The 21,804-nt window shown below is 29.5% G+C and overlaps 7 protein-coding genes and 1 pseudogene across 8 annotated transcripts, besides 1 other annotated feature; 2 read left to right on the top strand and 6 right to left on the bottom strand.

The window, feature by feature from the left end:
* Window positions 1-21,804: part of a mobile genetic element that runs on past both edges of the window.
* TVAGG3_0033350 (phage tail repeat-like family) lies at window positions 96-488 on the bottom strand (the record flags this gene model as incomplete). Its single annotated transcript, XM_051220510.1, has 1 exon — window positions 96-488. One exon carries the CDS (start codon window positions 486-488, stop codon window positions 96-98), a length of 393 nt encoding a protein of 130 aa, XP_051105496.1.
* Window positions 860-1,735, bottom strand: TVAGG3_0033340 (phage tail repeat-like family; the record flags this gene model as incomplete). Its single annotated transcript, XM_051220509.1, has 1 exon — window positions 860-1,735. A coding segment is annotated over one exon (876 nt), but the record flags the coding sequence as incomplete, so codon positions are not given.
* Window positions 6,973-7,371, bottom strand: TVAGG3_0033330 (uncharacterized protein; the record flags this gene model as incomplete). Its single annotated transcript, XM_051220508.1, has 1 exon — window positions 6,973-7,371. One exon carries the CDS (start codon window positions 7,369-7,371, stop codon window positions 6,973-6,975), a length of 399 nt encoding a protein of 132 aa, XP_051105494.1.
* TVAGG3_0033320 lies at window positions 14,099-14,813 on the top strand (annotated as a pseudogene). The gene has a single exon. A coding segment is annotated over exon 1 (715 nt).
* On the top strand, window positions 15,991-17,046 carry TVAGG3_0033310 (keratin-associated protein family; the record flags this gene model as incomplete). Its single annotated transcript, XM_051220507.1, has 1 exon — window positions 15,991-17,046. The coding sequence occupies one exon, from the start codon at window positions 15,991-15,993 to the stop codon at window positions 17,044-17,046; it is 1,056 nt and encodes a 351-aa protein (XP_051105493.1).
* On the bottom strand, window positions 17,641-18,072 carry TVAGG3_0033300 (uncharacterized protein; the record flags this gene model as incomplete). Its single annotated transcript, XM_051220506.1, has 1 exon — window positions 17,641-18,072. One exon carries the CDS (start codon window positions 18,070-18,072, stop codon window positions 17,641-17,643), a length of 432 nt encoding a protein of 143 aa, XP_051105492.1.
* On the bottom strand, window positions 18,186-19,173 carry TVAGG3_0033290 (uncharacterized protein; the record flags this gene model as incomplete). Its single annotated transcript, XM_051220505.1, has 1 exon — window positions 18,186-19,173. A coding segment is annotated over one exon (988 nt), but the record flags the coding sequence as incomplete, so codon positions are not given.
* Window positions 19,297-19,869, bottom strand: TVAGG3_0033280 (DNA/RNA polymerase superfamily; the record flags this gene model as incomplete). Its single annotated transcript, XM_051220504.1, has 1 exon — window positions 19,297-19,869. The coding sequence occupies one exon, from the start codon at window positions 19,867-19,869 to the stop codon at window positions 19,297-19,299; it is 573 nt and encodes a 190-aa protein (XP_051105490.1).

Below are 21,804 nucleotides of genomic sequence, written 5' to 3'. Positions count from 1 at the left end.
GCACAAAACGACCCCAAGCTTTTAACTTCTTTTCTGTAGTTCATCCATTACTTCATTACCTAATTAATTACAGACATAAAATATATTTAGTTCATTCAATAAACACGGTACCATGCGAATACAGTCATAAATGGTGGCATGTAATCTTTACTTTGTCCCGTTGTTTGTGTATATCCTGAAACGAAATGTGTATGGTTTCCTTCTCCCTGAGTGTCACTCCAGTAACAATTTATGGCAAACTTAACGTCGTCTTTAACATCATATCCTTTACCTTTTGTCATTCCTGACCAATCCCAATATCTATGCTTATGCCAACCTGCTTGAGATGTGCTTAAATCTATGTAGTGACTATGTGCAGGTAAATTTTCACCTGAAATCGTTTTACTTCCACCTGTTTCCTTTGAAGAGTTTGCACAATACAAAAACCTGTCAACTATTTGTTCCCATGCACCAACACCAAACATTACTTGAGGACCTCTTGCATCCATAGATGTATAAATAGAACCTACTGGGTTCATTAAATCAAACATATGAGATATTATAGGATTGTCTCTTTTGAACTTAAAATATAGTGTAACTATTTCAGGTTTCTTCTGGTTTGTGTCAGAATATTTTTTATAATATAATCTTATGTTTTCAGGGTAGGTAAAATCTTGACTATAATATTTATTTCTGTCATCTGTATAATAATATACTATTCTCGTTTTTTCTATTGCATTATATCTTTTATATCTATAATAATCTAAATATAATGTTAACTTTGTTCATCTACATGTGGTGTTCTGACATCATCTCCATAGTCATAATAATATGGTGCTGGAGCTGGGTCAGGCAATGTCATATCTGCCATTTCATAAACTCTTAAATATTTCTTTTGTTCGTCTCCATATAAGTTTAAGTAGCAGTTGTTGTCTAATGGAACTTTAACTTGTGTGTCATCATTCTTTTTATAACTTACATACATTTCATTGTTATTTTTCGGAATGAGTTTCCACCGTATACCATTTTTTAAGGAGTGTACAAACTGCCATCTAAAATATTTATTTTCTTCATTGACAGAAAAGTCGCCAACAATAGTTTCAATATTTTTTGTTCCTATCAAACTTTGGTATATTTCGTTAACATATGTTTTATCCGCTTTAAGGTCTAAACATCCTGAAACCCATCCTGTATCAGCTTTAGTTTTTAAAATCTTTGATGTCCATTCATGATACCATTCAACACTTTCTTTAATTTCATTATCTTTTTCGTTAACATATTCCTTATCCGCTTTCTTCATTAACTCATCGTTAACATATGTTTTATCCGCTTTAAGGTCTAAACATCCTGAAACCCATCCTGTATCAGCTTTAGTTTTTAAAATCTTTGATGTCCATTCATGATACCATTCAACACTTTTTTTAATTTCATTATCTTTTTCGTTAACATATTCCTTATCCGCTTTCTTCTCTAACGCAGCAGCAACACATTCCTTATCAGCTTTAGTTTTTAAAATCTTTGATGTCCATTCATGATACCATTCAACCATTTCTTTAATTTCATTATCTTTTTCATCCACATATTCCTTATCTGCTTTCTTCATTATGTCATTTAGGAAACCTTTTATGAATTCCTCATTTAAATTAAATCTTCCAATCTTCAAAACTTTAGGAAATGCATTGAATGCGTAATATCTTTGTTCTTCTGGTGGAATTGATGTTATATCATCCGTTATACCTTTAATTTTTGAATTCATAAATAAAATTTCTTTTATATTTGATATCACCGCACCACCTTTGCAAACGAATTCGAAATGGTCATTTTTCAATACTATCTCCAAATCTCCATATTTCAACCTTTGCGTTTGTTCTGCCGTCTTTGAATTATATGCATATATGGCGTATGTAATGGTCTGAGGGACCTGGGTGCTTTGTGCCTTAAGTTGTTGTGGTTGCTGTTGTTTAATCATTTATTATGATTTAAAAATAAATATTTAATCCGTTATCTCATCACCTATTTTTTCTATTTGAAATTGCCATAATATTTCATTCATGAATTCTAAATCACAATCAAATAGGTCAGTTATCTAAATTTAATATTTGATAAATCTTTTGAATGAAGAATAAATGAATTCCCGGATAATTGAAACGGATATGATAAAGAAAATGTGTTTAAGTTGATGGATAAAATGTTTTGTATTGATGGGTAAGAGTTAGGGTCTAATGTTTGATGTGAAAATCTCATTGGGGTATTAACTTTATCACATTTGATTAAAATGAAATTGGAACCAGTGTCAGAATACAAAACATCCCCAACATCTTTTTCAAAATTTAATATCCCCAACAATGAACGAAGATGAGGAGTACAAAATTTAATTTTCAGCGGAAATTTAATAAGGTTATTTATTTCATCAAGTTCAAAAAGTTTATCAGGTTTTGATTTAAAATTTTCTTCATACCATACGATAAATGATTCATTTAAATAACTTAAAATCATGTTAATATCCCATTTCGCTATCACATTATTTATATACATATCATACGTTTTTTCATGGTCATCTTTAATAAATGATATATAATCTGAAGGGTCTAAAAGAATGGGATTAAATTTACCACTCACAGAAACGAGAGTAACATTATAAATTCCGCTAACTGTTAAATTTAATTCACAGTATTATTCGAAATAATATTGATAATTGACATTTTTATTACGATTAAAAATATGGTAAAGCGTTATTTTCCAGTGATAAATAAAACTAGAATAAGATTACCTCAAGAATTCATAAATTCAACGAATAAGAAATTCATTCATGTTATAAATTTTAGTGTTTTCAGAAAATATGAGTCAATGTCATATTCATCATCGGGTTATATTTCACTTCATTCAAATTTAGTTCAATCAAACCCATATAATGACCATTTCATAAGATTTTCAGATGGTATTAAAAATGTAATTGATAGATTAAAATATGAACAGATTGACAATATCGAATTTTTGGAATTTTGGTTTAAATATCCCGATGGAAAAAAGATTGAAGTTAAAGATAAAGCTGATACTATAACAAAAACAATTACAATGACCGATCCGATAGTGGGGAACAAAAAGAAATAAAACAAACGATAGAAACTGGTGAAAGGTCAATTATTATTGATTATGATTCAAAGGATTATTATTCGATAATGTTAATGCTTGAATATTAAATAGCCTTAACAAAGAATTTTTCAAGTGATATTTTATATTCATCAACTATTTTATTATAAATATCATTATATGTTAAATGAAGTTCAGTTGTTGTTCCGTTCTTTGATATCTTAATTGTGCTAATATCCTTTATAGGATTTATTTTTGCAACTGTTCCGCAGCATGAAACCTCATCATCTATGAAAAATTGAATCTTAACGTCTGAATCTTGAACATCACAAAGAATGGCGATAATGTGAATTAATGATTCATAAGGTAAAATAATTAAACCGATTGGTCAATTAAATTTATTATTGAATCATAATTATTAATTATTATATCACGGTAAATTTTCATTAATTCAGAATTAATGTCTATTTTATATGGCGCATTGCGACTGGAATCGTAGATTCCTGGGTTCTCGATGTTTGATGAAAGAGGTGGGGGGTATGTTGGATAAGTGGGAATTTCAACAGGTTCTTTACCGGTTCAGATAAAATGATTGGGTCTCCATTCTCATGGTTTTCTTCATTCTCTTCATTCTTCGGTAAGTCACGAGTTAATAAATTTGGTTGAGTTGCTGACCTTGTTAATTCAGGACTAACATTAACTTTAACATTTTGAATAATTCGTGATTTATCATCATTTACGTTATAACCAACCGTAATCTCTGCTTTTGCGTTTGTGTTCTTTTGACTTGTGAAACGTCTTCTCATTTATAATTGAATAAAAAAAGAAAAATATATTTAAAGTTTTATTTAGTTGTTACGGTAATATCCCAAGGTTCATCATTGTTTGCTTATACTTTCTTTGTAACTGCACCAATTATGTTATTGATATTGCTTTGAGTTTCTTCCAGTCTTATTTTATCATTTACAATATCTTTAATCATTTCATTACATGCATTCTTAAAACCATCTGATTTTTCTAATTTACGTCTATCACTTTCTTTAATTAAATCAAAGTTATAACCTTGTTGAGAATAAAGTGGTTTCTTTATCAATTCCTTGAACGCTTCTGAAAGTGAAGATGAAGAAATTCTTGCCACTTGAATTGGTTTAAATTCTGCTTTCATTGCTTCTTTCTGTTCATTGAACACTGGATCGAATAAAGCAACTTTAAAGAATTTCTTAGCTGAATTTCAGGTCTAATATTTGCATATTGACCATCAAACTGGTTAGAATATCGTGGTAATCCATCCGGTCCCTCTTCAATAGCATTTAATTCTTCATTGAAATAAGAATATGGATTATAACGGTATGAATTAATTGGACCATTTTCACCTTCTCCAATGTATTGTTTAACAGCTTTTCCATTTTCATCAAATTGCATAGGATAACGTTCATTATATGCTTTACGTTTAGGATAATCAGTATAGTTAATTTATACCCATTTATGACTTTAATATTTCCTTGACCATCAGTAACAAAGACTTCATTTATACCATCAGGTTTTCCATTTGGACCCGTAATGTCTGCTTCATGTGCTTCCCAATTTGGTCCATGACGTTTGGCATATGCTTGAGCTTCTGGTAATGTTAAAACGTTTCTCATTTGTTTAACATCTTTTTGAAGACCAGCAACAATATGAACTAATTCTTTCATTCCGTCTGGAACTTTCATAGTTCTATTATATACACCCTTTTTGTTTGTCCCTTGTTTTAATGGAACCTGTAGAAGATTTGCTATTTCTGTCATGTTTAATTATAAATAAAAAATAAAAATTAATTATAAAAAGTTAATCAAATTTAACACTTCCTTTATTTAAATCAACTATTATTTTTCCATGTTCACCTAATTGCTGATATTGTGTGTAAAGTTCATTAATGCTCATTGGTAAATTCACTTGATAAAGCATAACGTTCAACTGTTGACGACTAAACCCACTGAAAATGAAAAGGGTTGATAGATTTGATTTAATGTTTGTGCTTAATGCTTTGAAGTATTGAACAGCCATGAAGAATGAACACTGAATGTGTCGACATTGAGTTAATAATGATTAAAATATGATTTCTCATTAGTTATTAGTTTTGATTTCACGCATCATCTAGAAAAATTAGTGAATGCAAAAATTCTCTATCAAAATTTGAAATAGAAAGTGTTTCAAATAATTCATCCCGTTGTTTATCAATAATTTTATCCTCTAATCCTTGCTTCTTGATTGTATTATATAATTCTTTATACATTAAAAAGTTTTTTAAATAATCTTCTGCTTCTTCTTGTGATAAATAAATAATTGGAATTTTGATTAAATGCTTTAAAGATTCAAATGTATCATCTGAAGGTGAACCTGAACGGTTGATATAAATTAACACATGTGAATGGGGGAAGTGTTAGCAATAATGATAATTTGTTTTAATATCGTTAATGTTTTACCTTTATTTTGTTTACCAATTGCTGCAGTGATTGAATTTAAGTAACATTCAGAATATGGAATTTTCATTAATTTTTCCTTAGATAGAGCATTTCTATTATCACTCAATGCTTCATTAATCATATCATCTACGTATGTATTATATACTCTGCTAATTCTTCAGAATTGAAATCCATTTAATCAAAAATAAATTTATAATTTTAAACATTTCTATTCATCAATATTTCATCATATGAACTTCTATACTGTGGTGGTGTACCTGTTGGATGATATTTCAAACCTTCATCCGGTGTCCATGTCCAATATGTAGTCCTAGTAAACCAAACCTGAGGAGGATTTGTCACCTTTGAACAGTAAGTGTCATTTTCACCCTGAATGATTGGATAAGCTTTCACTTGTACTGTAACTTGTGAGTTGAAAGTTTCTAATCCATCAAAGAATATACCCGCTCCATCACGTTGAACTGGAATAGTGCATAAGAATGAAGTTTGGTCTTTCCATGTTCTAGCTAATGGCGTGCCATCATCATCATTCAGTGGTCTAGTTAATGAGTCCTCGTATTCTTCCGTGCATTCATTCACTCCATCTAAATCAGAAGCTTGAAGCATACGTGTAAAGAATATGTCACCCACTGTGGTCATCGCTTGATCGGGGAAGTTTCTGGAATCTATAGTGACCTGAAGACCTCGAAGCATTGGATTTTCTAAAACTGTTCTTTGCATTGCATTCTTCGGAAATGTTAACACAACATCTGTAACATTATGAAGAGCGTATGAGAAATCTGAGCTAATACCTTCAGGAGTGATGCAACCTCCATTTAGTGAACGAACGTCAATATGTTGAGCTGGAATCATGAATGGATCTTCCTTACTGAATAAACGTGGTATTGCTTTAACTGATTCTTCAATTAAACCGTATCCTGGTGTAATGCATTTATCCTCTAAAACTTCCATCTTTGTGCATGAAATAATAACGTCATCAACTGTTGCGTCAGCAGATGTAGCGGCTAAGCTTGTAATTAATTTGGCAGGAAGTCCGATTTGTTGGAATTTGCGATCATATTTATAAACATGATTCATAATCTTTTCATAATTTTCATCAGTTATCTTTTCATAAACGTAATTTTGTAAATCAGCAACTCTTAACGGGTCAACCTGACAAAATACTAAAGTATCCCTGAAAACATAATATTTAAGAATGATTTCACCAAATGATTTAGGATAATCATCGAACGCCTGAAATGCTAACAAATCATTTACCGGAATAATCATATCAAAAGTGATATCAACTTCTTCATTTGCTTTCTTGAAAACTTCTGAAGGGTCAATATATTTACCACATACTGAGTTATCATATTTTTGAACATTATTATATAACGAATGAACAAACTTTTTAACTTTCCTTTCTGATTTTGGTTTATATGTTGCAAATGCGAAAGATTCACGGGGCAATCCATCTGAAGATAACCGCATCACCTCTTTCGGTTTCTACTTCTAATTGTTTAAAGCTTTGATTTGATGATTTGTAACCAACGAATAAACGCATGCATTTAAAAGCGGCATCACATGTGAAAGCTTTATTTGAAACTAGAGTTGCTTTAACTTTGCGTTTAATATATGTGTCACCTAATTGGTTCACATCATGAGCCGGATTTGTAATTCTTAAATGAGTTTGTTTATCATCAAAATATGGAGCATCAGAGTCATAGCATGAACTTTCAAGTTCTCTATAATATCTTCTACCGTCATTCTTTGCGAATATTTCATTTATCTTTTCGAATGAATGAAACACATTTCCATTAATCGGTTTAGTGTTTGGCACCAAATAGTTAGTCGTCATTTATTAATAAATAAAAAATCAAAATTAAAAGATGAAAATGAATTTTTAATTTTAATGAAATAATCAACTATGGCTGCAGGATTCTTTAAAAAATTATGGGATAAAGTAAAAAGAGGAGCGCATAAAGTTTGGGAAACAATGAAGAAAGGAGCAAATTGGATATTTAAGAATAAAGAAGCAATTAGTGACGTTGCTGAATCAATAACACACAAAAGCCGCCCCAAATAAGAGAAGTTTTAAATAAAGGAGAAAAAGTTTATCAAAGACTACAACCGATACTAAGATAAAAATAATTTTAAAATAATTTATTTTTCCACTATCTACCTCCTATTTTATTAAGTATTCCTTCAGCTATTCCACCAATTGCGTTACCCGCTTGTGCTCCCATCGCCGGATTACCTGCTTTAGTACCTAATACACCACCTATGATAGTTCCTGCCGTTTTCGCTACTGGTGCCAAAAAGTTTGCAATGGGTTTAATAATCTTTTGATGAACCAAACCCGCAGCTTTCTTAATTCCATCCCATAATTTTTTTAAAGAATCCTGCCGCCATTTCTGATTTAATATTAATTAAAAAATATATTTCATCTTTTATATTTTAATTTTATTTAATGATAAATGAAACCGATTTTAAAAAATAAATGAAACAGAGGAGGAAGAAATAAATGAAAGTGAAAATGTTCAACAAAAATAAACGTTGTTAAACCAATTACTGAAACAAAAATTTTTTCATCTGTTGAAGAATTTAATGACTATTATGCTAATAATAAAAAATTATTTGAAGAATTGACAACGTGTAAATTGAATAAAATGTTTAAAGTTGATGGATTCAAAATTTCAAAAATAAAAGGAGTGGTTAGTTTGAAATCTATTCCTCAATCAAGAATCACCTCATTATGAAAATTGATGATTTAACAAAAAGAATAGAAGAGATTGAAGAAAGAATGAATCAAATAATTGATTTCATAAATTCAAATAATCATTAGTTTCTAATTTTTTTACCCGTTTATGAGGTCTTTGATTATGACTCCATTGATTCCATTCAGGATTTAAACAATGTTTAATTAATCGCGGAATATCTGACATCATCTATATATAGCTTCTTTTATAAAAGATAAAAAAATAAATTATTTTAAAATTAATGTTAATTTTTTAATGATTTATAAATAAATATATTTTAATGCATCGTCTATATATAGATGTAACAAAAAAAGTCACACAACCCATCCACATATACTACTATTCGTTAGTAGTAGTATATGAAGGGTTTAGTGACTTTTTTTGTTACGTCTATATATAGATGAAGGTATATTTTCACATCTTCTATATAGAGATGATATAAAAATTTTTTCTTACGTTTTTTAAGTCATGAATTCGCAAGAAAGCGCGACATTATTAAATAAATTAGTAATAAATATTATATACTAAACACATTATTAAAAAATTAACATTAATTTTAAAATAATTTATTTTTTATTCTTACATAAAAGAAGCTATATATAGATGATGTCAGATATTCCGCGATTAATTAAACATTGTTTAAATCCTGAATGGGTTAAACTTCAATTTAAAATGAAGATTGTGAATTATTAAATGAATATGAAAGCCAAAATAAGCTAATGAGGTATAAATATAATGATAAAGAATATTTAATTTCATGGAATCAATGGAGTCATAATCAAAGACCTCATAAACGAGAAGAAGAAATTGAAAATAATGAAATGGAAATCATTGATGACATTAAAGAGGATGGAATTCCTAAATTTTGTAGAAAAACCTTTAGAACTAAGTTAGGAAGCATATAAACGTAGAGTATTAAATCCTGAATATCTTAAACATCAATTTAAAAAAGAAGACTGTGAATTATTAAACGCTAATGAATATGAAAATGCTAAATCAAAACTGAGATATAAAATATATTGGAAGTGATGAAAGGTGTAAAGATAAAGATAAAGTTTATTCAGTTTCATATAATAACTGGCACACGTTAGGGATAAGAAAACATTTAGGAGATTATGGGAAATGTTCTGAATTCTTTAAATCTAGTATATACGAGAGAGTAAAAGAAATTAGAAATAATTATTTTCATGAATAAAAGATTCACTACCATAATGAAATAAAAAATAATTTATTTTTTATCTTTTATAAAAGAAGCTATATATAGATGATGTCAGATATTCCGCGATTAATTAAACATTGTTTAAATCCTGAATGGGTTAAACTTCTTACGAAAAATTAAAACTTAGTTATGTTTATTATTTTATTTTTTTAATTCGAGAAACTAATGATTATTTGAATTTATGAAATCAATTATTTGATTCATTCTTTCTTCAATCTCTTCTATTCTTTTTGTTAAATCATCAATTTTCATTAATGAGGTGATTCTTGATTGAGGAATAGATTTCAAACTAACCACTCCTTTTATTTTTGAAATTTTGAATCCATCAACTTTAAACATTTTATTCAATTTACACGTTGTCAATTCTTCAAATAATTTTTTATTATTAGCATAATAGTCATTAAATTCTTCAACAGATGAAAAAATTTTTTTTCAGTAATTGGTTTAACAACGTTTATTTTTTGTTGAACATTTTCACTTTCATTTATTTCTTCCTCCTCTGTTTCATTTATTTTTAAAATCGGTTTCATTTATCATTAAATAAAAATTAAAATATAAAAGATGAAATATATTTTTTAATTAATATTAAATCAGAAATGGCGGCAGGATTCTTTAAAAAATTATGGGATGGAATTAAGAAAGCTGCGGGTTGGGTTCATCAAAAGATTATTAAACCCATTGCAAACTTTTTGGCACCAGTAGCGAAAACGGCAGGAACTATCATAGGTGGTGTATTAGGTACTAAAGCAGGTAATCCGGCGATGGGAGCACAAGCGGGTAACGCAATTGGTGGAATAGCTGAAGGAATACTTAATAAAATAGGAGGTAGATAGTGGAAAAATAAATTATTTTAAAATTATTTTTATCTTAGTATCGGTTGTAGTCTTTGATAAACTTTTTCTCCTTTATTTAAAACTTCTCTTATTGGGGCGGCTTTTGGTGTTATTGATTCAGCAACGTCACTAATTGCTTCTTTATTCTTAAATATCCAATTTGCTCCTTTCTTCATTGTTTCCCAAACTTTATGCGCTCCTCTTTTTACTTTATCCCAAATTTTTTAAAAATACCTGCAGCCATAGTTGATTATTTCATTAAAATTAAAAATTCATTTTCATCTTTTAATTTTGATTTTTTATTTATTAATAAATGACGACTAACTATTTGGTGCCAAACACTAAACCGATTAATGGAAATGTGTTTCATTCATTCGAAAAGATAAATGAAATATTCGCAAAGAATGACGGTAGAAGATATTATAGAGAACTTGAAAGTTCATGCTATGACTCTGATGCTCCATATTTTGATGATAAACAAACTCATTTAAGAATTACAAATCCGGCTCATGATGTGAACCAATTAGGTGACACATATATTAAACGCAAAGTTAAAGCAACTCTAGTTTCAAATAAAGCTTTCACATGTGATGCCGCTTTTAAATGCATACGTTTATTCGTTGGTTACAAATCATCAAATCAAAGCTTTAAACAATTAGAAGTAGAAACCGAAAGAGGTGATGCGGTTATCTTCAGATGGATTGTGCCCGTGAATCTTTCGCATTTGCAACATATAAACCAAAATCAGAAAGGAAAGTTAAAAAGTTTGTTCATTCATTATATAATAATGTTCAAAAATATGATAACTCAGTATGTGGTAAATATATTGACCCTTCAGAAGTTTTCAAGAAGCAAATGAAGAAGTTGATATCACTTTTGATATGATTTATTCCGGTAAATGATTTGTTAGCATTTCAGGCGTTCGATGATTATCCTAAATCATTTGGTGAAATCATTCTTAAATATTATGTTTTCAGGGATACTTTAGTATTTTGTCAGGTTGACCCGTTAAGAGTTGCTGATTTACAAAATTACGTTTATGAAAAGATAACTGATGAAAATTATGAAAGATTATGAAATCATGTTTATAAATATGATCGCAAATTCCAACAAATCGGACTTCCTGCCAAATTAATTACAAGCTTAGCCGCTGCATCTGCTGACGCAACAGTTGATGACGTTATTATTTCATGCACAAAGATGGAAGTTTTAGAGGATAAATGCATTACACCAGGATACGTTTAATTGAAGAATCAGTTAAAGCAATACCACGTTTATTCAGTAAGGAAGATCCATTCATGATTCCAGCTCAACATATTGACGTTCGTTCACTAAATGGAGGATGCATCACTCCTGAAGGTATCAGCTCAGATTTCTCATACGCTCTTCATAATGTTACAGATGTTGTGTTAGCATTTCCGAAGAATGCAATGCAAAGAACAGTTTTAGAAAATCCAATGCTTCGAGGTCTTCAGGTCACTATAGATTCCAGAAACTTCCCCGATCAAGCGATGACCACAGTGGGTGACATATTCTTTACACGTATGCTTCAAGCTTCTGATTTAGATGGAGTGAATGAATGCAACGGAAGAATTACGAGGACTCATTAACTAGACCACTGAATGCAGATGATGGCACGCCATTAGCTAGAACATGGAAAGACCAAACTTCATTCTTATGCACTATTCCAGTTCAACGTGATGGAGCGGGTATATTCTTTGATGGATTAGAAACTTTCAACTCACAAGTTACAGTACAAGTGAAAGCTTATCCAATCATTCAGGGTGAAAATGACACTTACTGTTCAAAGGTGACAAATCCTCCTCAGGTTTTTACTAGGACTACATATTGGACATGGACACCGGATGAAGGTTTGAAATATCATCCAACAGGTACACCACCACAGTATAGAAGTTCATATGATGAAATATTGATGAATAGAAATGTTTAAAATTATAAATTTATTTTTGATTAAATGGATTTAAATTCATCCACCCCTTATGAAGAATTAGCAGGAGTATATAATACATACGTAGATGATATGATTAATGAAGCATTGAGTGATAATAGAAATGCTCTATTCTAAGGAAAAATTAATGAAAATTCCATATTCTGAATGTTACTTAAATTCAATCACTGCAGCAATTGGTAAACAGAATAAAGGTAAACATTAACGATATTAAAACAAATTATCATTATTGCTAACAATTCCCCCATTCACATGTGTTAATTTATATCAACCGTTCAGGTTCACCTTCAGATGATACATTTGAATCTTTAAAGCATTTAATCAAATTCCAATTATTTATTTATCACAAGAAGAAGCAGAAGATTATTTAAAAAACTTTTTAATGGTATAAAGAATTATATAATACAATCAAGAAGCAAGGATTAGAGGATAAAATTATTGATAAACAACGGGATGAATTATTTGAAACACTTTCTATTTCAAATTTTGATAGAGAATTTTTGCATTCACTCATTTTTTCTAGATGATGCAGTGAAATCAAAACTAATAACAAATGAGAAATCATATTTTAATCAATATTAACTCAATGTCGACACATTCAGTGTTCATTCTTCATGGCTGTTCAATACTTCAAAGCATTAAGCACAAACATTAAATCAAATCTATCAACCCTTTTCATTTTCAGTGGGTTTAGTCGTCAACAGTTGAACGTTATGCTTTATCAAGTGAATTTACCAATGAGCATTAATGAACTTTACACACAATATCAGCAATTAGGTGAACATGGAAAAATAATAGTTGATTTAAATAAAGGAAGTGTTAAATTTGATTAACTTTTTATAATTAATTTTTATTTTTTATTTATAATTAAACATGACAGAAATAGCAAATCTTCTACAGGTTCCATTAAAACAAGGAACAAACAAAAAGGGTGCATATAATAGAACTATGAAAGTTCCTGATGGATGAAAGAATTAGTTCATATTGTTGCTGGTCTTCAAAAAGATGTTAAACAAATGAGAAACGTTTTAACATTACCAGAAGCTCAAGCATATGCCAAACGTCAAGGTCCAAATTGGGAAGCACACGAAGCAGACATTACAGGTCCAAATGGAAAACCTGATGGTATAAATGAAGTTTTCGTTACTGATGGTCAAGGTAATATTAAAGTCATAAATGGTTACAAATTAACTATAACTGATTATCCTAAACGTAAAGCATATAATGAACGTTATCCTATGCAATTTGATGAAAATGGAAAAGCTGTTAAACAATACATTGGAGAAGGTGAAAATGGTCCAATTAATTCATACCGTTATAATCCATATTCTTATTTCAATGAAGAATTAAATGCTATTGAAGAGGGACCGGATGGATTACCACGATATTCTAACCAGTTTGATGGTCAATATGCAAATATTAGACCTGAAATTTCAGCTAAGAAATTCTTTAAAGTTGCTTTATTCGATCCAGTTTTCGCAAATGTTAAAGATGAACTTAAACAGCAATTCCAACCAATTATAGTAGCAAGAATTGCATCAGGTGCTTTATCTCAAGCATTCAAAGATTTAATTAAGAAACCATTATATCAGCAACGAGGTTTAACTTATGATTTAGTTAAGGAATCAGATAAAAGAAAATTTGAGAAATCAGATGATTATAAGAATGCAATTAATGAATATATTAAGTCTATTAATTACAATGAAACAGCTAAAAATCAACTTAATGAACAAATACAGGGAATAATAGATTCAAAAGTTCCAGCAAAATAAAAGTTTAAATATATTTTTTTTATTCGAATATAAATGAGAAGACGATTCACTAGTCAAAAGAACACTAACGCAAAAGCAGAGATTACGGTTGGTTATAACGTAAATGATGATAAATCACGAATTATTCAAAATGTTAAAGTTAATGTTAGCCCTGAATTAACAAGGTCATCAACTCAACCAAATTTATTAACTCGTGACTTACCGAAGAATGAAGAAAACCATGAGAATGGAGACCCAATCATTTTATCTGAACCTGGTAAAGAACCTGTTGAAATTCCCACTTATCCAACATACCCCCCACCTCTTTCATCAAACATCGAGAACCCATATAAAATAGACATTAATTCTGAATTAATGAAAATTTACCGTGATATAATAATTAATAATTATGATTCAATAATAAATTTAATTGACCAATCTGGTTTAATTATTTTACCTTATGAATCATTAATTCACATTATCGCCATTCTTTGTGATGTTCAAGATTCAGACGTTAAGATTCAATTTTTCATAGATGATGAGGTTTCATGCTGCGGAACAGTTGCAAAAATAAATCCTATAAAGGATATTAGCACAATTAAGATATCAAAGAACGGAACAACAACTGAACTTCATTTAACATATAATGATATTTATAATAAAATAGTTGATGAATATAAAATATCACTTGAAAAATTCTTTGTTAAGGCCATTTAATATTCAAGCATTAACATTATTGAATAATAATCCTTTGAATCATAATCAATAATAATTGACCTTTCACCAGTTTCTATCGTTTGTTTTATTTCTTTTTGTTCCCCACTATCCGGATCGGTCATTGTAATTGTTTTTGTTATAGTATCAGCTTTATCTTTAACTTCAATCTTTTTTCCATCGGGATATTTAAACCAAAATTCCAAAAATTCGATATTGTCAATCTGTTCATATTTTAATCTATCAATTACATTTTTAATACCATCTGAAAATCTTATGAAATGGTCATTATATGGGTTTGATTGAACTAAATTTGAATGAAGTGAAATATAACCCGATGATGAATATGACACGACTCATATTTTCTGAAAACACTAAAATTTATAACATGAATGAATTTCTTATTCGTTGAATTTATGAATTCTTGAGGTAATCTTATTCTAGTTTTATTTATCACTGGAAAATAACGCTTTACCATATTTTTAATCGTAATAAAAATGTCAATTATCAATATTATTTCGAATAATAACTGTGAATTAAATTTAACAGTTAGCGGAATTTATAATGTTACTCTCGTTTCTGTGAGTGGTAAATTTAATCCCATTCTTTTAGACCCTTCAGATTATATATCATTTATTAAAGATGACCATGAAAAAACGTATGATATGTATATAAATAATGTGATAGCGAAATGGGATATTAACATGATTTTAAGTTATTTAAATGAATCATTTATCGTATGGTATGAAGAAAATTTTAAATCAAAACCCGATAAACTTTTTGAACTTGATGAAATAAATAACCTTATTAAATCCCCGCTGAAAATTAAATTTTGTACTCCTCATCTTCGTTCATTGTTGGGGATATTAAATTTTGAAAAAGATGTTGGGGATGTTTTGTATTCTGACACTGGTTCCAATTTCATTTTAATCAAATGTGATAAAGTTAATACCCCAATGAGATTTTCACATCAAACATTAGACCCTAACTCTTACCCATCAATACAAAACATTTTATCCATCAACTTAAACATATTTTCTTTATCATATCCGTTTCAATTATCCGGGAATTCATTTATTCTTCATTCAAAAGATTTATCAAATATTAAATTTAGAATAACTGACCTATTTGATTGTGATTTAGAATTTATGAATGAAATATTATGGCAATTTCAAATAGAGAAAATAGCTGATGAGATAACGGATTAAATATTTATTTTTAAATCATAATAAATGATTAAACAACAGCAACCACAACAACTTAAGGCGCAAAGCGCCCAGGTCCTTCAGACCATTACATACGCCATATATGCATATAATTCAAAGATGGCAGAACAAACGCAAAGGTTGAAATATGGAGATTTGGAGATAGTATTGAAAAATGACCGTTTCGAATTCGTTTGCAAAGGTGGTGCAGTGATATCAAATATAAAAGAAATTTTATTTATGAATTCAAAAATTAAAGGTATAACGGATGATATAACATCAATTCCATCAGAAGAACAGAGATATTACGCATTAAATGCATTTCCTAAAGTTTTGAAGATTGGAAGATTTAATTTAAATGAGGAATTCATAGAAGGTTTCCTAAACGACATAATGAAGAAGGTGGATAAGGAATATGTGGATAGTGAATTAAATAAGAAAGCAGATTTAGTTTATGTTGATGAAAAAGATAATGAAATTAAAGAAAAGGTTGAATGGTATCATGAATGGACATTGGAGACTTTTAAAGTTAAAGCTGATACAGAATGGGTTTCAGGATGTTTAGACCTTAAAGCAGATAAAACTTATGTTGATGAAAATTATGCAAAGAAGTCGGAAGTAAATGATGTGATTACAAGCATGAAAAATGAAATACTTCAAACATTATATCCTATAGGCTCTATTTATACATCAATGAATTCAACAAATCCAGCAACAGTTTTAGGTTTTGGTACGTGGAAGCAGATTGTAGATAAATTCTTATATTGTGCTAGATATTCAAAGCAAACAGGAGGTTCGAAGAAAATTAAAGAAGCAAACCTTCCACCGCACACTCATACAGGAACTACAAACTTTTCTGGCGACCATAGACACTCATTAAGAGACCGCCCATTATACAACTCAGACTATGAAGCTGGCAATGATGTTTTATCTCCAGCTTATAACGATTCAACAAAAAAGACTTTTCGACAAACTGAACCAGGAGGAAATCATGTCCATACTTTCACAACAAATCCAACAGGCTTGGGTAAAGATTACATGCCACCATTTGTGACTGTATTTGCATGGTACCGCGTTCATTGAACGCGCTTGAGCCCAGACCTTTGGGTCAAGGCTTACCGAATGAACTAAATATATTTTATGTCTGTAATTAATTAGGTAATGAAGTAATGGATGAACTGCAGAAATAACTGATAACAAAATTTTATTTTTATATAAATGGATACCCCACAAGCTCAAAATTTACCACGAATCATAACAAGGGAGGAAATGATAAAAATGATGCAAGAACGAATTAAAAACAACAAACCACGAAAACCGAGAAGATGCGGTTATGCAGTAATGATGGAAAGAAGAACCTAGAAGGGTTCGGGAAGAGGAATAAAAATTAAATTTAGATTGAGTTTAAAAATTCATCTTTATTAAATTCATCTCTTCCAATCAATTTATTTATTCTATTAAATTCTTTTATTTTTGCTTCACTCAGTTTAAGGATTGAACGGTAAGTTTCTAATTTTTCGATTATTTCTTTCCTCTCTTTATCGTTTTCAGCCCCACCGCATTGCGGCTTCTTTTTGTAATAGCATATTTTTGATTTAATTCTGTTTAGTTTCTTTTTATATTCATTGTCTGGACTCTTGGCTGCTTTGTTGTCACTCATTTCTTACGAAATAAAAATTAAATATTATTTAAATATAATGGAGTAATAAAATAAATCGGAATTTCTATTAATTTATTGTCAACTTCAATGAATGCATTGCCGTTAATATATCTAACAAATTCAGCTATTGTGTCAAATCTTCGTCTTCTTTTTGTCATTGATTTATCAGTTTTTCCATAATCGAGATGAATCAAAACTTTATTTCCTTGTTTAAAATTCATGAGCCCCGAATTAATTTGTTCACGTTTAACAACATTCAACCTTTCCATTTGCTTTCTAATATATTCCCATTCTTTTGAAATATCATTTTTCATTTCCATTGGTTTCATGTTTATAGTTCTATGCCATGTATTATTGTAATAATATACTAACTGTTGTATGATGGAGTCATGATTTCCATCCCAGTATATCTGACCGTTAACCCCTAACGCATCTCTAAGAGTTCTCATTACCGCATCAACTATTTTATTATGAAACGTATATGGAGAGGATGAAAAGAAAAAATTAATTTGTGGGAAATAATGAGCCATAGTTGCCTGAAATCCTTTATCACCATCACCCCTGATATTATCTACTCTTTCATGATCTAGTAAGTATTGTATAGCTCTTCTTGTTTCCTGTTCTGTTTTCCTCTTCACTGGAATGCAATATAAATATCTAGTGTTAATGTTAATGGCAAATAAATAAGTAACTTTTCCTTTTGAATATTCCAGATGATCGATTTCGTATGAATATGGATATGGAGCAAATGAAGGGCGACTAAATTTTTCCTTTAACGGTTGAATTTTCGGGTCAATTGGTTTATTTAATATCTTGAAATCCTTTTTAAAATCTTTTTGCTTCTTTAATGTTTGAAATGGATATAATAAAGTGAATGATGAAGGATTAACTGAAGGAGGAGGTACTGTTGTTGGAGGTTTTGGTGTTGTAAGTGGTTTAATTTTATCTGCTTTGATTTTGGATGATGAAGTTTTGGATTTCATTCCCCCCTTCATTAATTCTGGATGTATTCTATTCATTTGTTTTAAATATGCTGTATATAAAGGTTTGATATACTTTCCCACTTCGAGTTTATGTTGAAGGATGAATTCCAAAAGTTGATCTTCATTTAAAAGTCGGGCTGAATATGGTTTAACTAATGAATCATAAATTAAAGCTTGTGCATCATTTATGGCCTGAAGGACCTGGGCGTTTTGCACCCTTTGTTTTTGTTCCTTTGGCTTTTGCGGCTCAGGATTATATAATTTATATAATTCATCAATATCTTCTTCTGTTAATACTTTATTTTTGAAATCTTTCAACTGTTTAAGTTGTGATTTAGTTTTTCCCTTTGTATATTCATTATTTTTAATTTTGTCTTTAATTTTAGAAATTATTTTATCATGATATTTCAAAATTTCATTTTTATAATATGGATAATAATAATCCATATCATCACCCGTTATATTTTTATTATGTTTTTGGAGATATGATTTTAATTCATAATAATTAAGAAAATTTTGATTAAATACTAAATCATCAATTAAAATTTCTAAATCTACGTTATCCATTTATATAAAAATAAAATAAATGTTTTAAGGGTGCCCACCTCTTTGAATCATAGTATCAAAACCATTATTTACATATTGAATCGCATCATTAACGGTTCCTTTTGTCTCTTCTGTGGCATTTTATTAAATAAATGGCATACAACATCCATTTTCACAACATACAGCCTTAGTGTGTGCTCCTGTTAATGCAGTCTTACCAATTGTTAAGCGAGTCATTGACCCATTTTTAAGTTGTAAATTAATATTCTGACCATCGAAAATAACTTTATCATTTATTATATCCAAATAATTTTTAGGTGTTAATTGTTTATTTTGTCGTAAACTAACACCTTTCATTTTTTGTGCAATCTTTTTAAAATCACTTCCATCAATTGAACCGTTGAATGATGTATAACACTTAGGGCATAAAGCAACCATGTTATCACCTTGTTTCTCAATTGCTAAACCCAATAACTTCTTCTCATGTGCTTTTTCTTCAGCTTTATTCTTTAATTTAGGTTTAAATTTCTCATCAAAACAGAAGAAATCAAAAGGTGCGAATTTGAAAATGTTTTTATCATAAAATTGTTTATCGGTAACAATTGCTTGAAATGCTTGAGTGTTAGGAAGATTTGGGTCGCCAGCGATTGCCCAATAAGATGAATCAGTATCACCTTCAATGAAATGAAAACGATTAAGATTCATGCATTTATACATAAAATCATAAATGAAAACAAATACCAGTATTTAGCATTATCTAAAGTGAAGAATGCCTCTTGTAAACATGTATCACATCTATAAAATCTATCTTTAAGCATCACTTGATATGTATCTTCACCTATTTCTCTTATGTTTTTAAACTTATTTGACATACATGCAACGCGTGACTTCTGTGCATTCATTATTTTAGTCTTTGTGTAATTTTGTGTATTCATTGCATCGTAACCATATGATCCATTAAGCGAAATCTTGCAAAATAAACTTTTTCCTTTATTTCCTTCTAATTCAGCCTTTTGTCTTTCATTCATAAATTTGTTCGCAAATTCATTAAAACAAGTGTTTTTAGTAAATGTTAAAATTGATTGAATGTCATCAATGATAAAATGAAATCTGTCGATTAGATACCAAAGATAATAAGAAGAAAATGGTTGATATTGGTTGTGTGTTGATGCTAACTGAGTTAATTTTCTGTTTCTGGTCAACTGGTAGATTGTTTGATTTCATGTAATTATACATAAAACTGCCAATTGTTTTTTCATCTGTGATAATATCTAAGTTTCTTATTATCGGTAAAAAGTTTATGTAATCATTAATGTATTTTTCATCAATGTGACCCTTTACTTCAGCCACGAATAAAGTATTTTCTTCTTAATTATTCCCAGTGCTTTTGCTTTCTTTGTTGCTGTATCACAAATGATAACACCATTCAATCTTCCCGGCATATACATTTTATGGTCAGTATATTGAATGAAATCATGAGGATTAGATGAAAATGATGAAGGATATAATGAATTAAAATCAACACCAACGAAATGAGTCATGATGTTGGAAGTGTCCTCATTTGATACAGTTTTCGTTTCTGGATTATATGAAAGTTTATTAATGTGCGTGATTCCTTTAAGATTTACTCTATGTTGAACATTTGATAAACCACCAGTAATTCCATTACGGAGAATGTGATAAGCTTCAACTGAATCTAAAGTCATTGGTAAATTATTTTTTAATGCATAATTTCTTAAATTGATTCTTAAACGTTGAACATCTTCATCTTTATTTGATTTTACGACATTGCAATAACAACACATTAACTGACAATTTTCTTTGGTATGTGGTTTTTCATTATCGATTCTATCCAATGTTGGTTTATTTGCATATGTAAACGCTTTACCACACATTTTGCATTTAGATGAAAGGATTAAATCGTGATAGTATTGAAAATCATCCATTGAAACATTGTTTTTAGTATCCCTTTCTGCTTTTTCATCTTGTTTCTTATATGATTCAATTTTATATTTCCAATACTTTTTCGTTAATTCAAAACTTGATTCCACATTTTCTTCTTCTGGATATGTTTCGTTAGGATTGAAGTTCTTATATGCTAACGCGTAACGAATCATTGATGCATTCGATGATAAAGAAAGATTATGAAGCATGTCAATTTTATAAACAAATGTTTCTTCGATAATTTTATCAATTGGGTCAATCATAATTTCAACATCTTTATTGCAATAATGAATAAAATATTCTAATCAATTCTTAAAATTTTTAGCATCATTGAGATATATTTGATAATCACTATCTGATATAGTTTCTTGAGTTAATGCTGAATAAAATGAATCTTTCGTGAATGGTTCCACTTTATATAATTCTTCTTCGTAATTCTCCCACGTGATGAATTGATAAGGGAAAAAGGATTTAACACGTGTTTTATTATTTCCGAAATCTTGAGTGAATTGGTCTAATGTCCCACCCGCTATATAATTTCTGATGTCAATAAATCTCAATTCATATGGAACGTTTGTTTTCTTTACAATGACTTGCTTAAATTGAGAAGAAGAACCCAGCATTGATTTTATTTTCCATTTTGCAGTATTTAAATCACGAAGAATTAAATTTAAATCAAACTTTCCCGAATTAAAACCTATGATATTC

Source organism: Trichomonas vaginalis, chromosome IV (genome assembly GCF_026262505.1).
Source record: "Trichomonas vaginalis G3 chromosome IV, whole genome shotgun sequence".
Lineage (NCBI taxonomy): Eukaryota > Parabasalia > Trichomonadida > Trichomonadidae > Trichomonas > Trichomonas vaginalis.
This window is presented reverse-complemented; position numbering and strand designations above follow the sequence as displayed.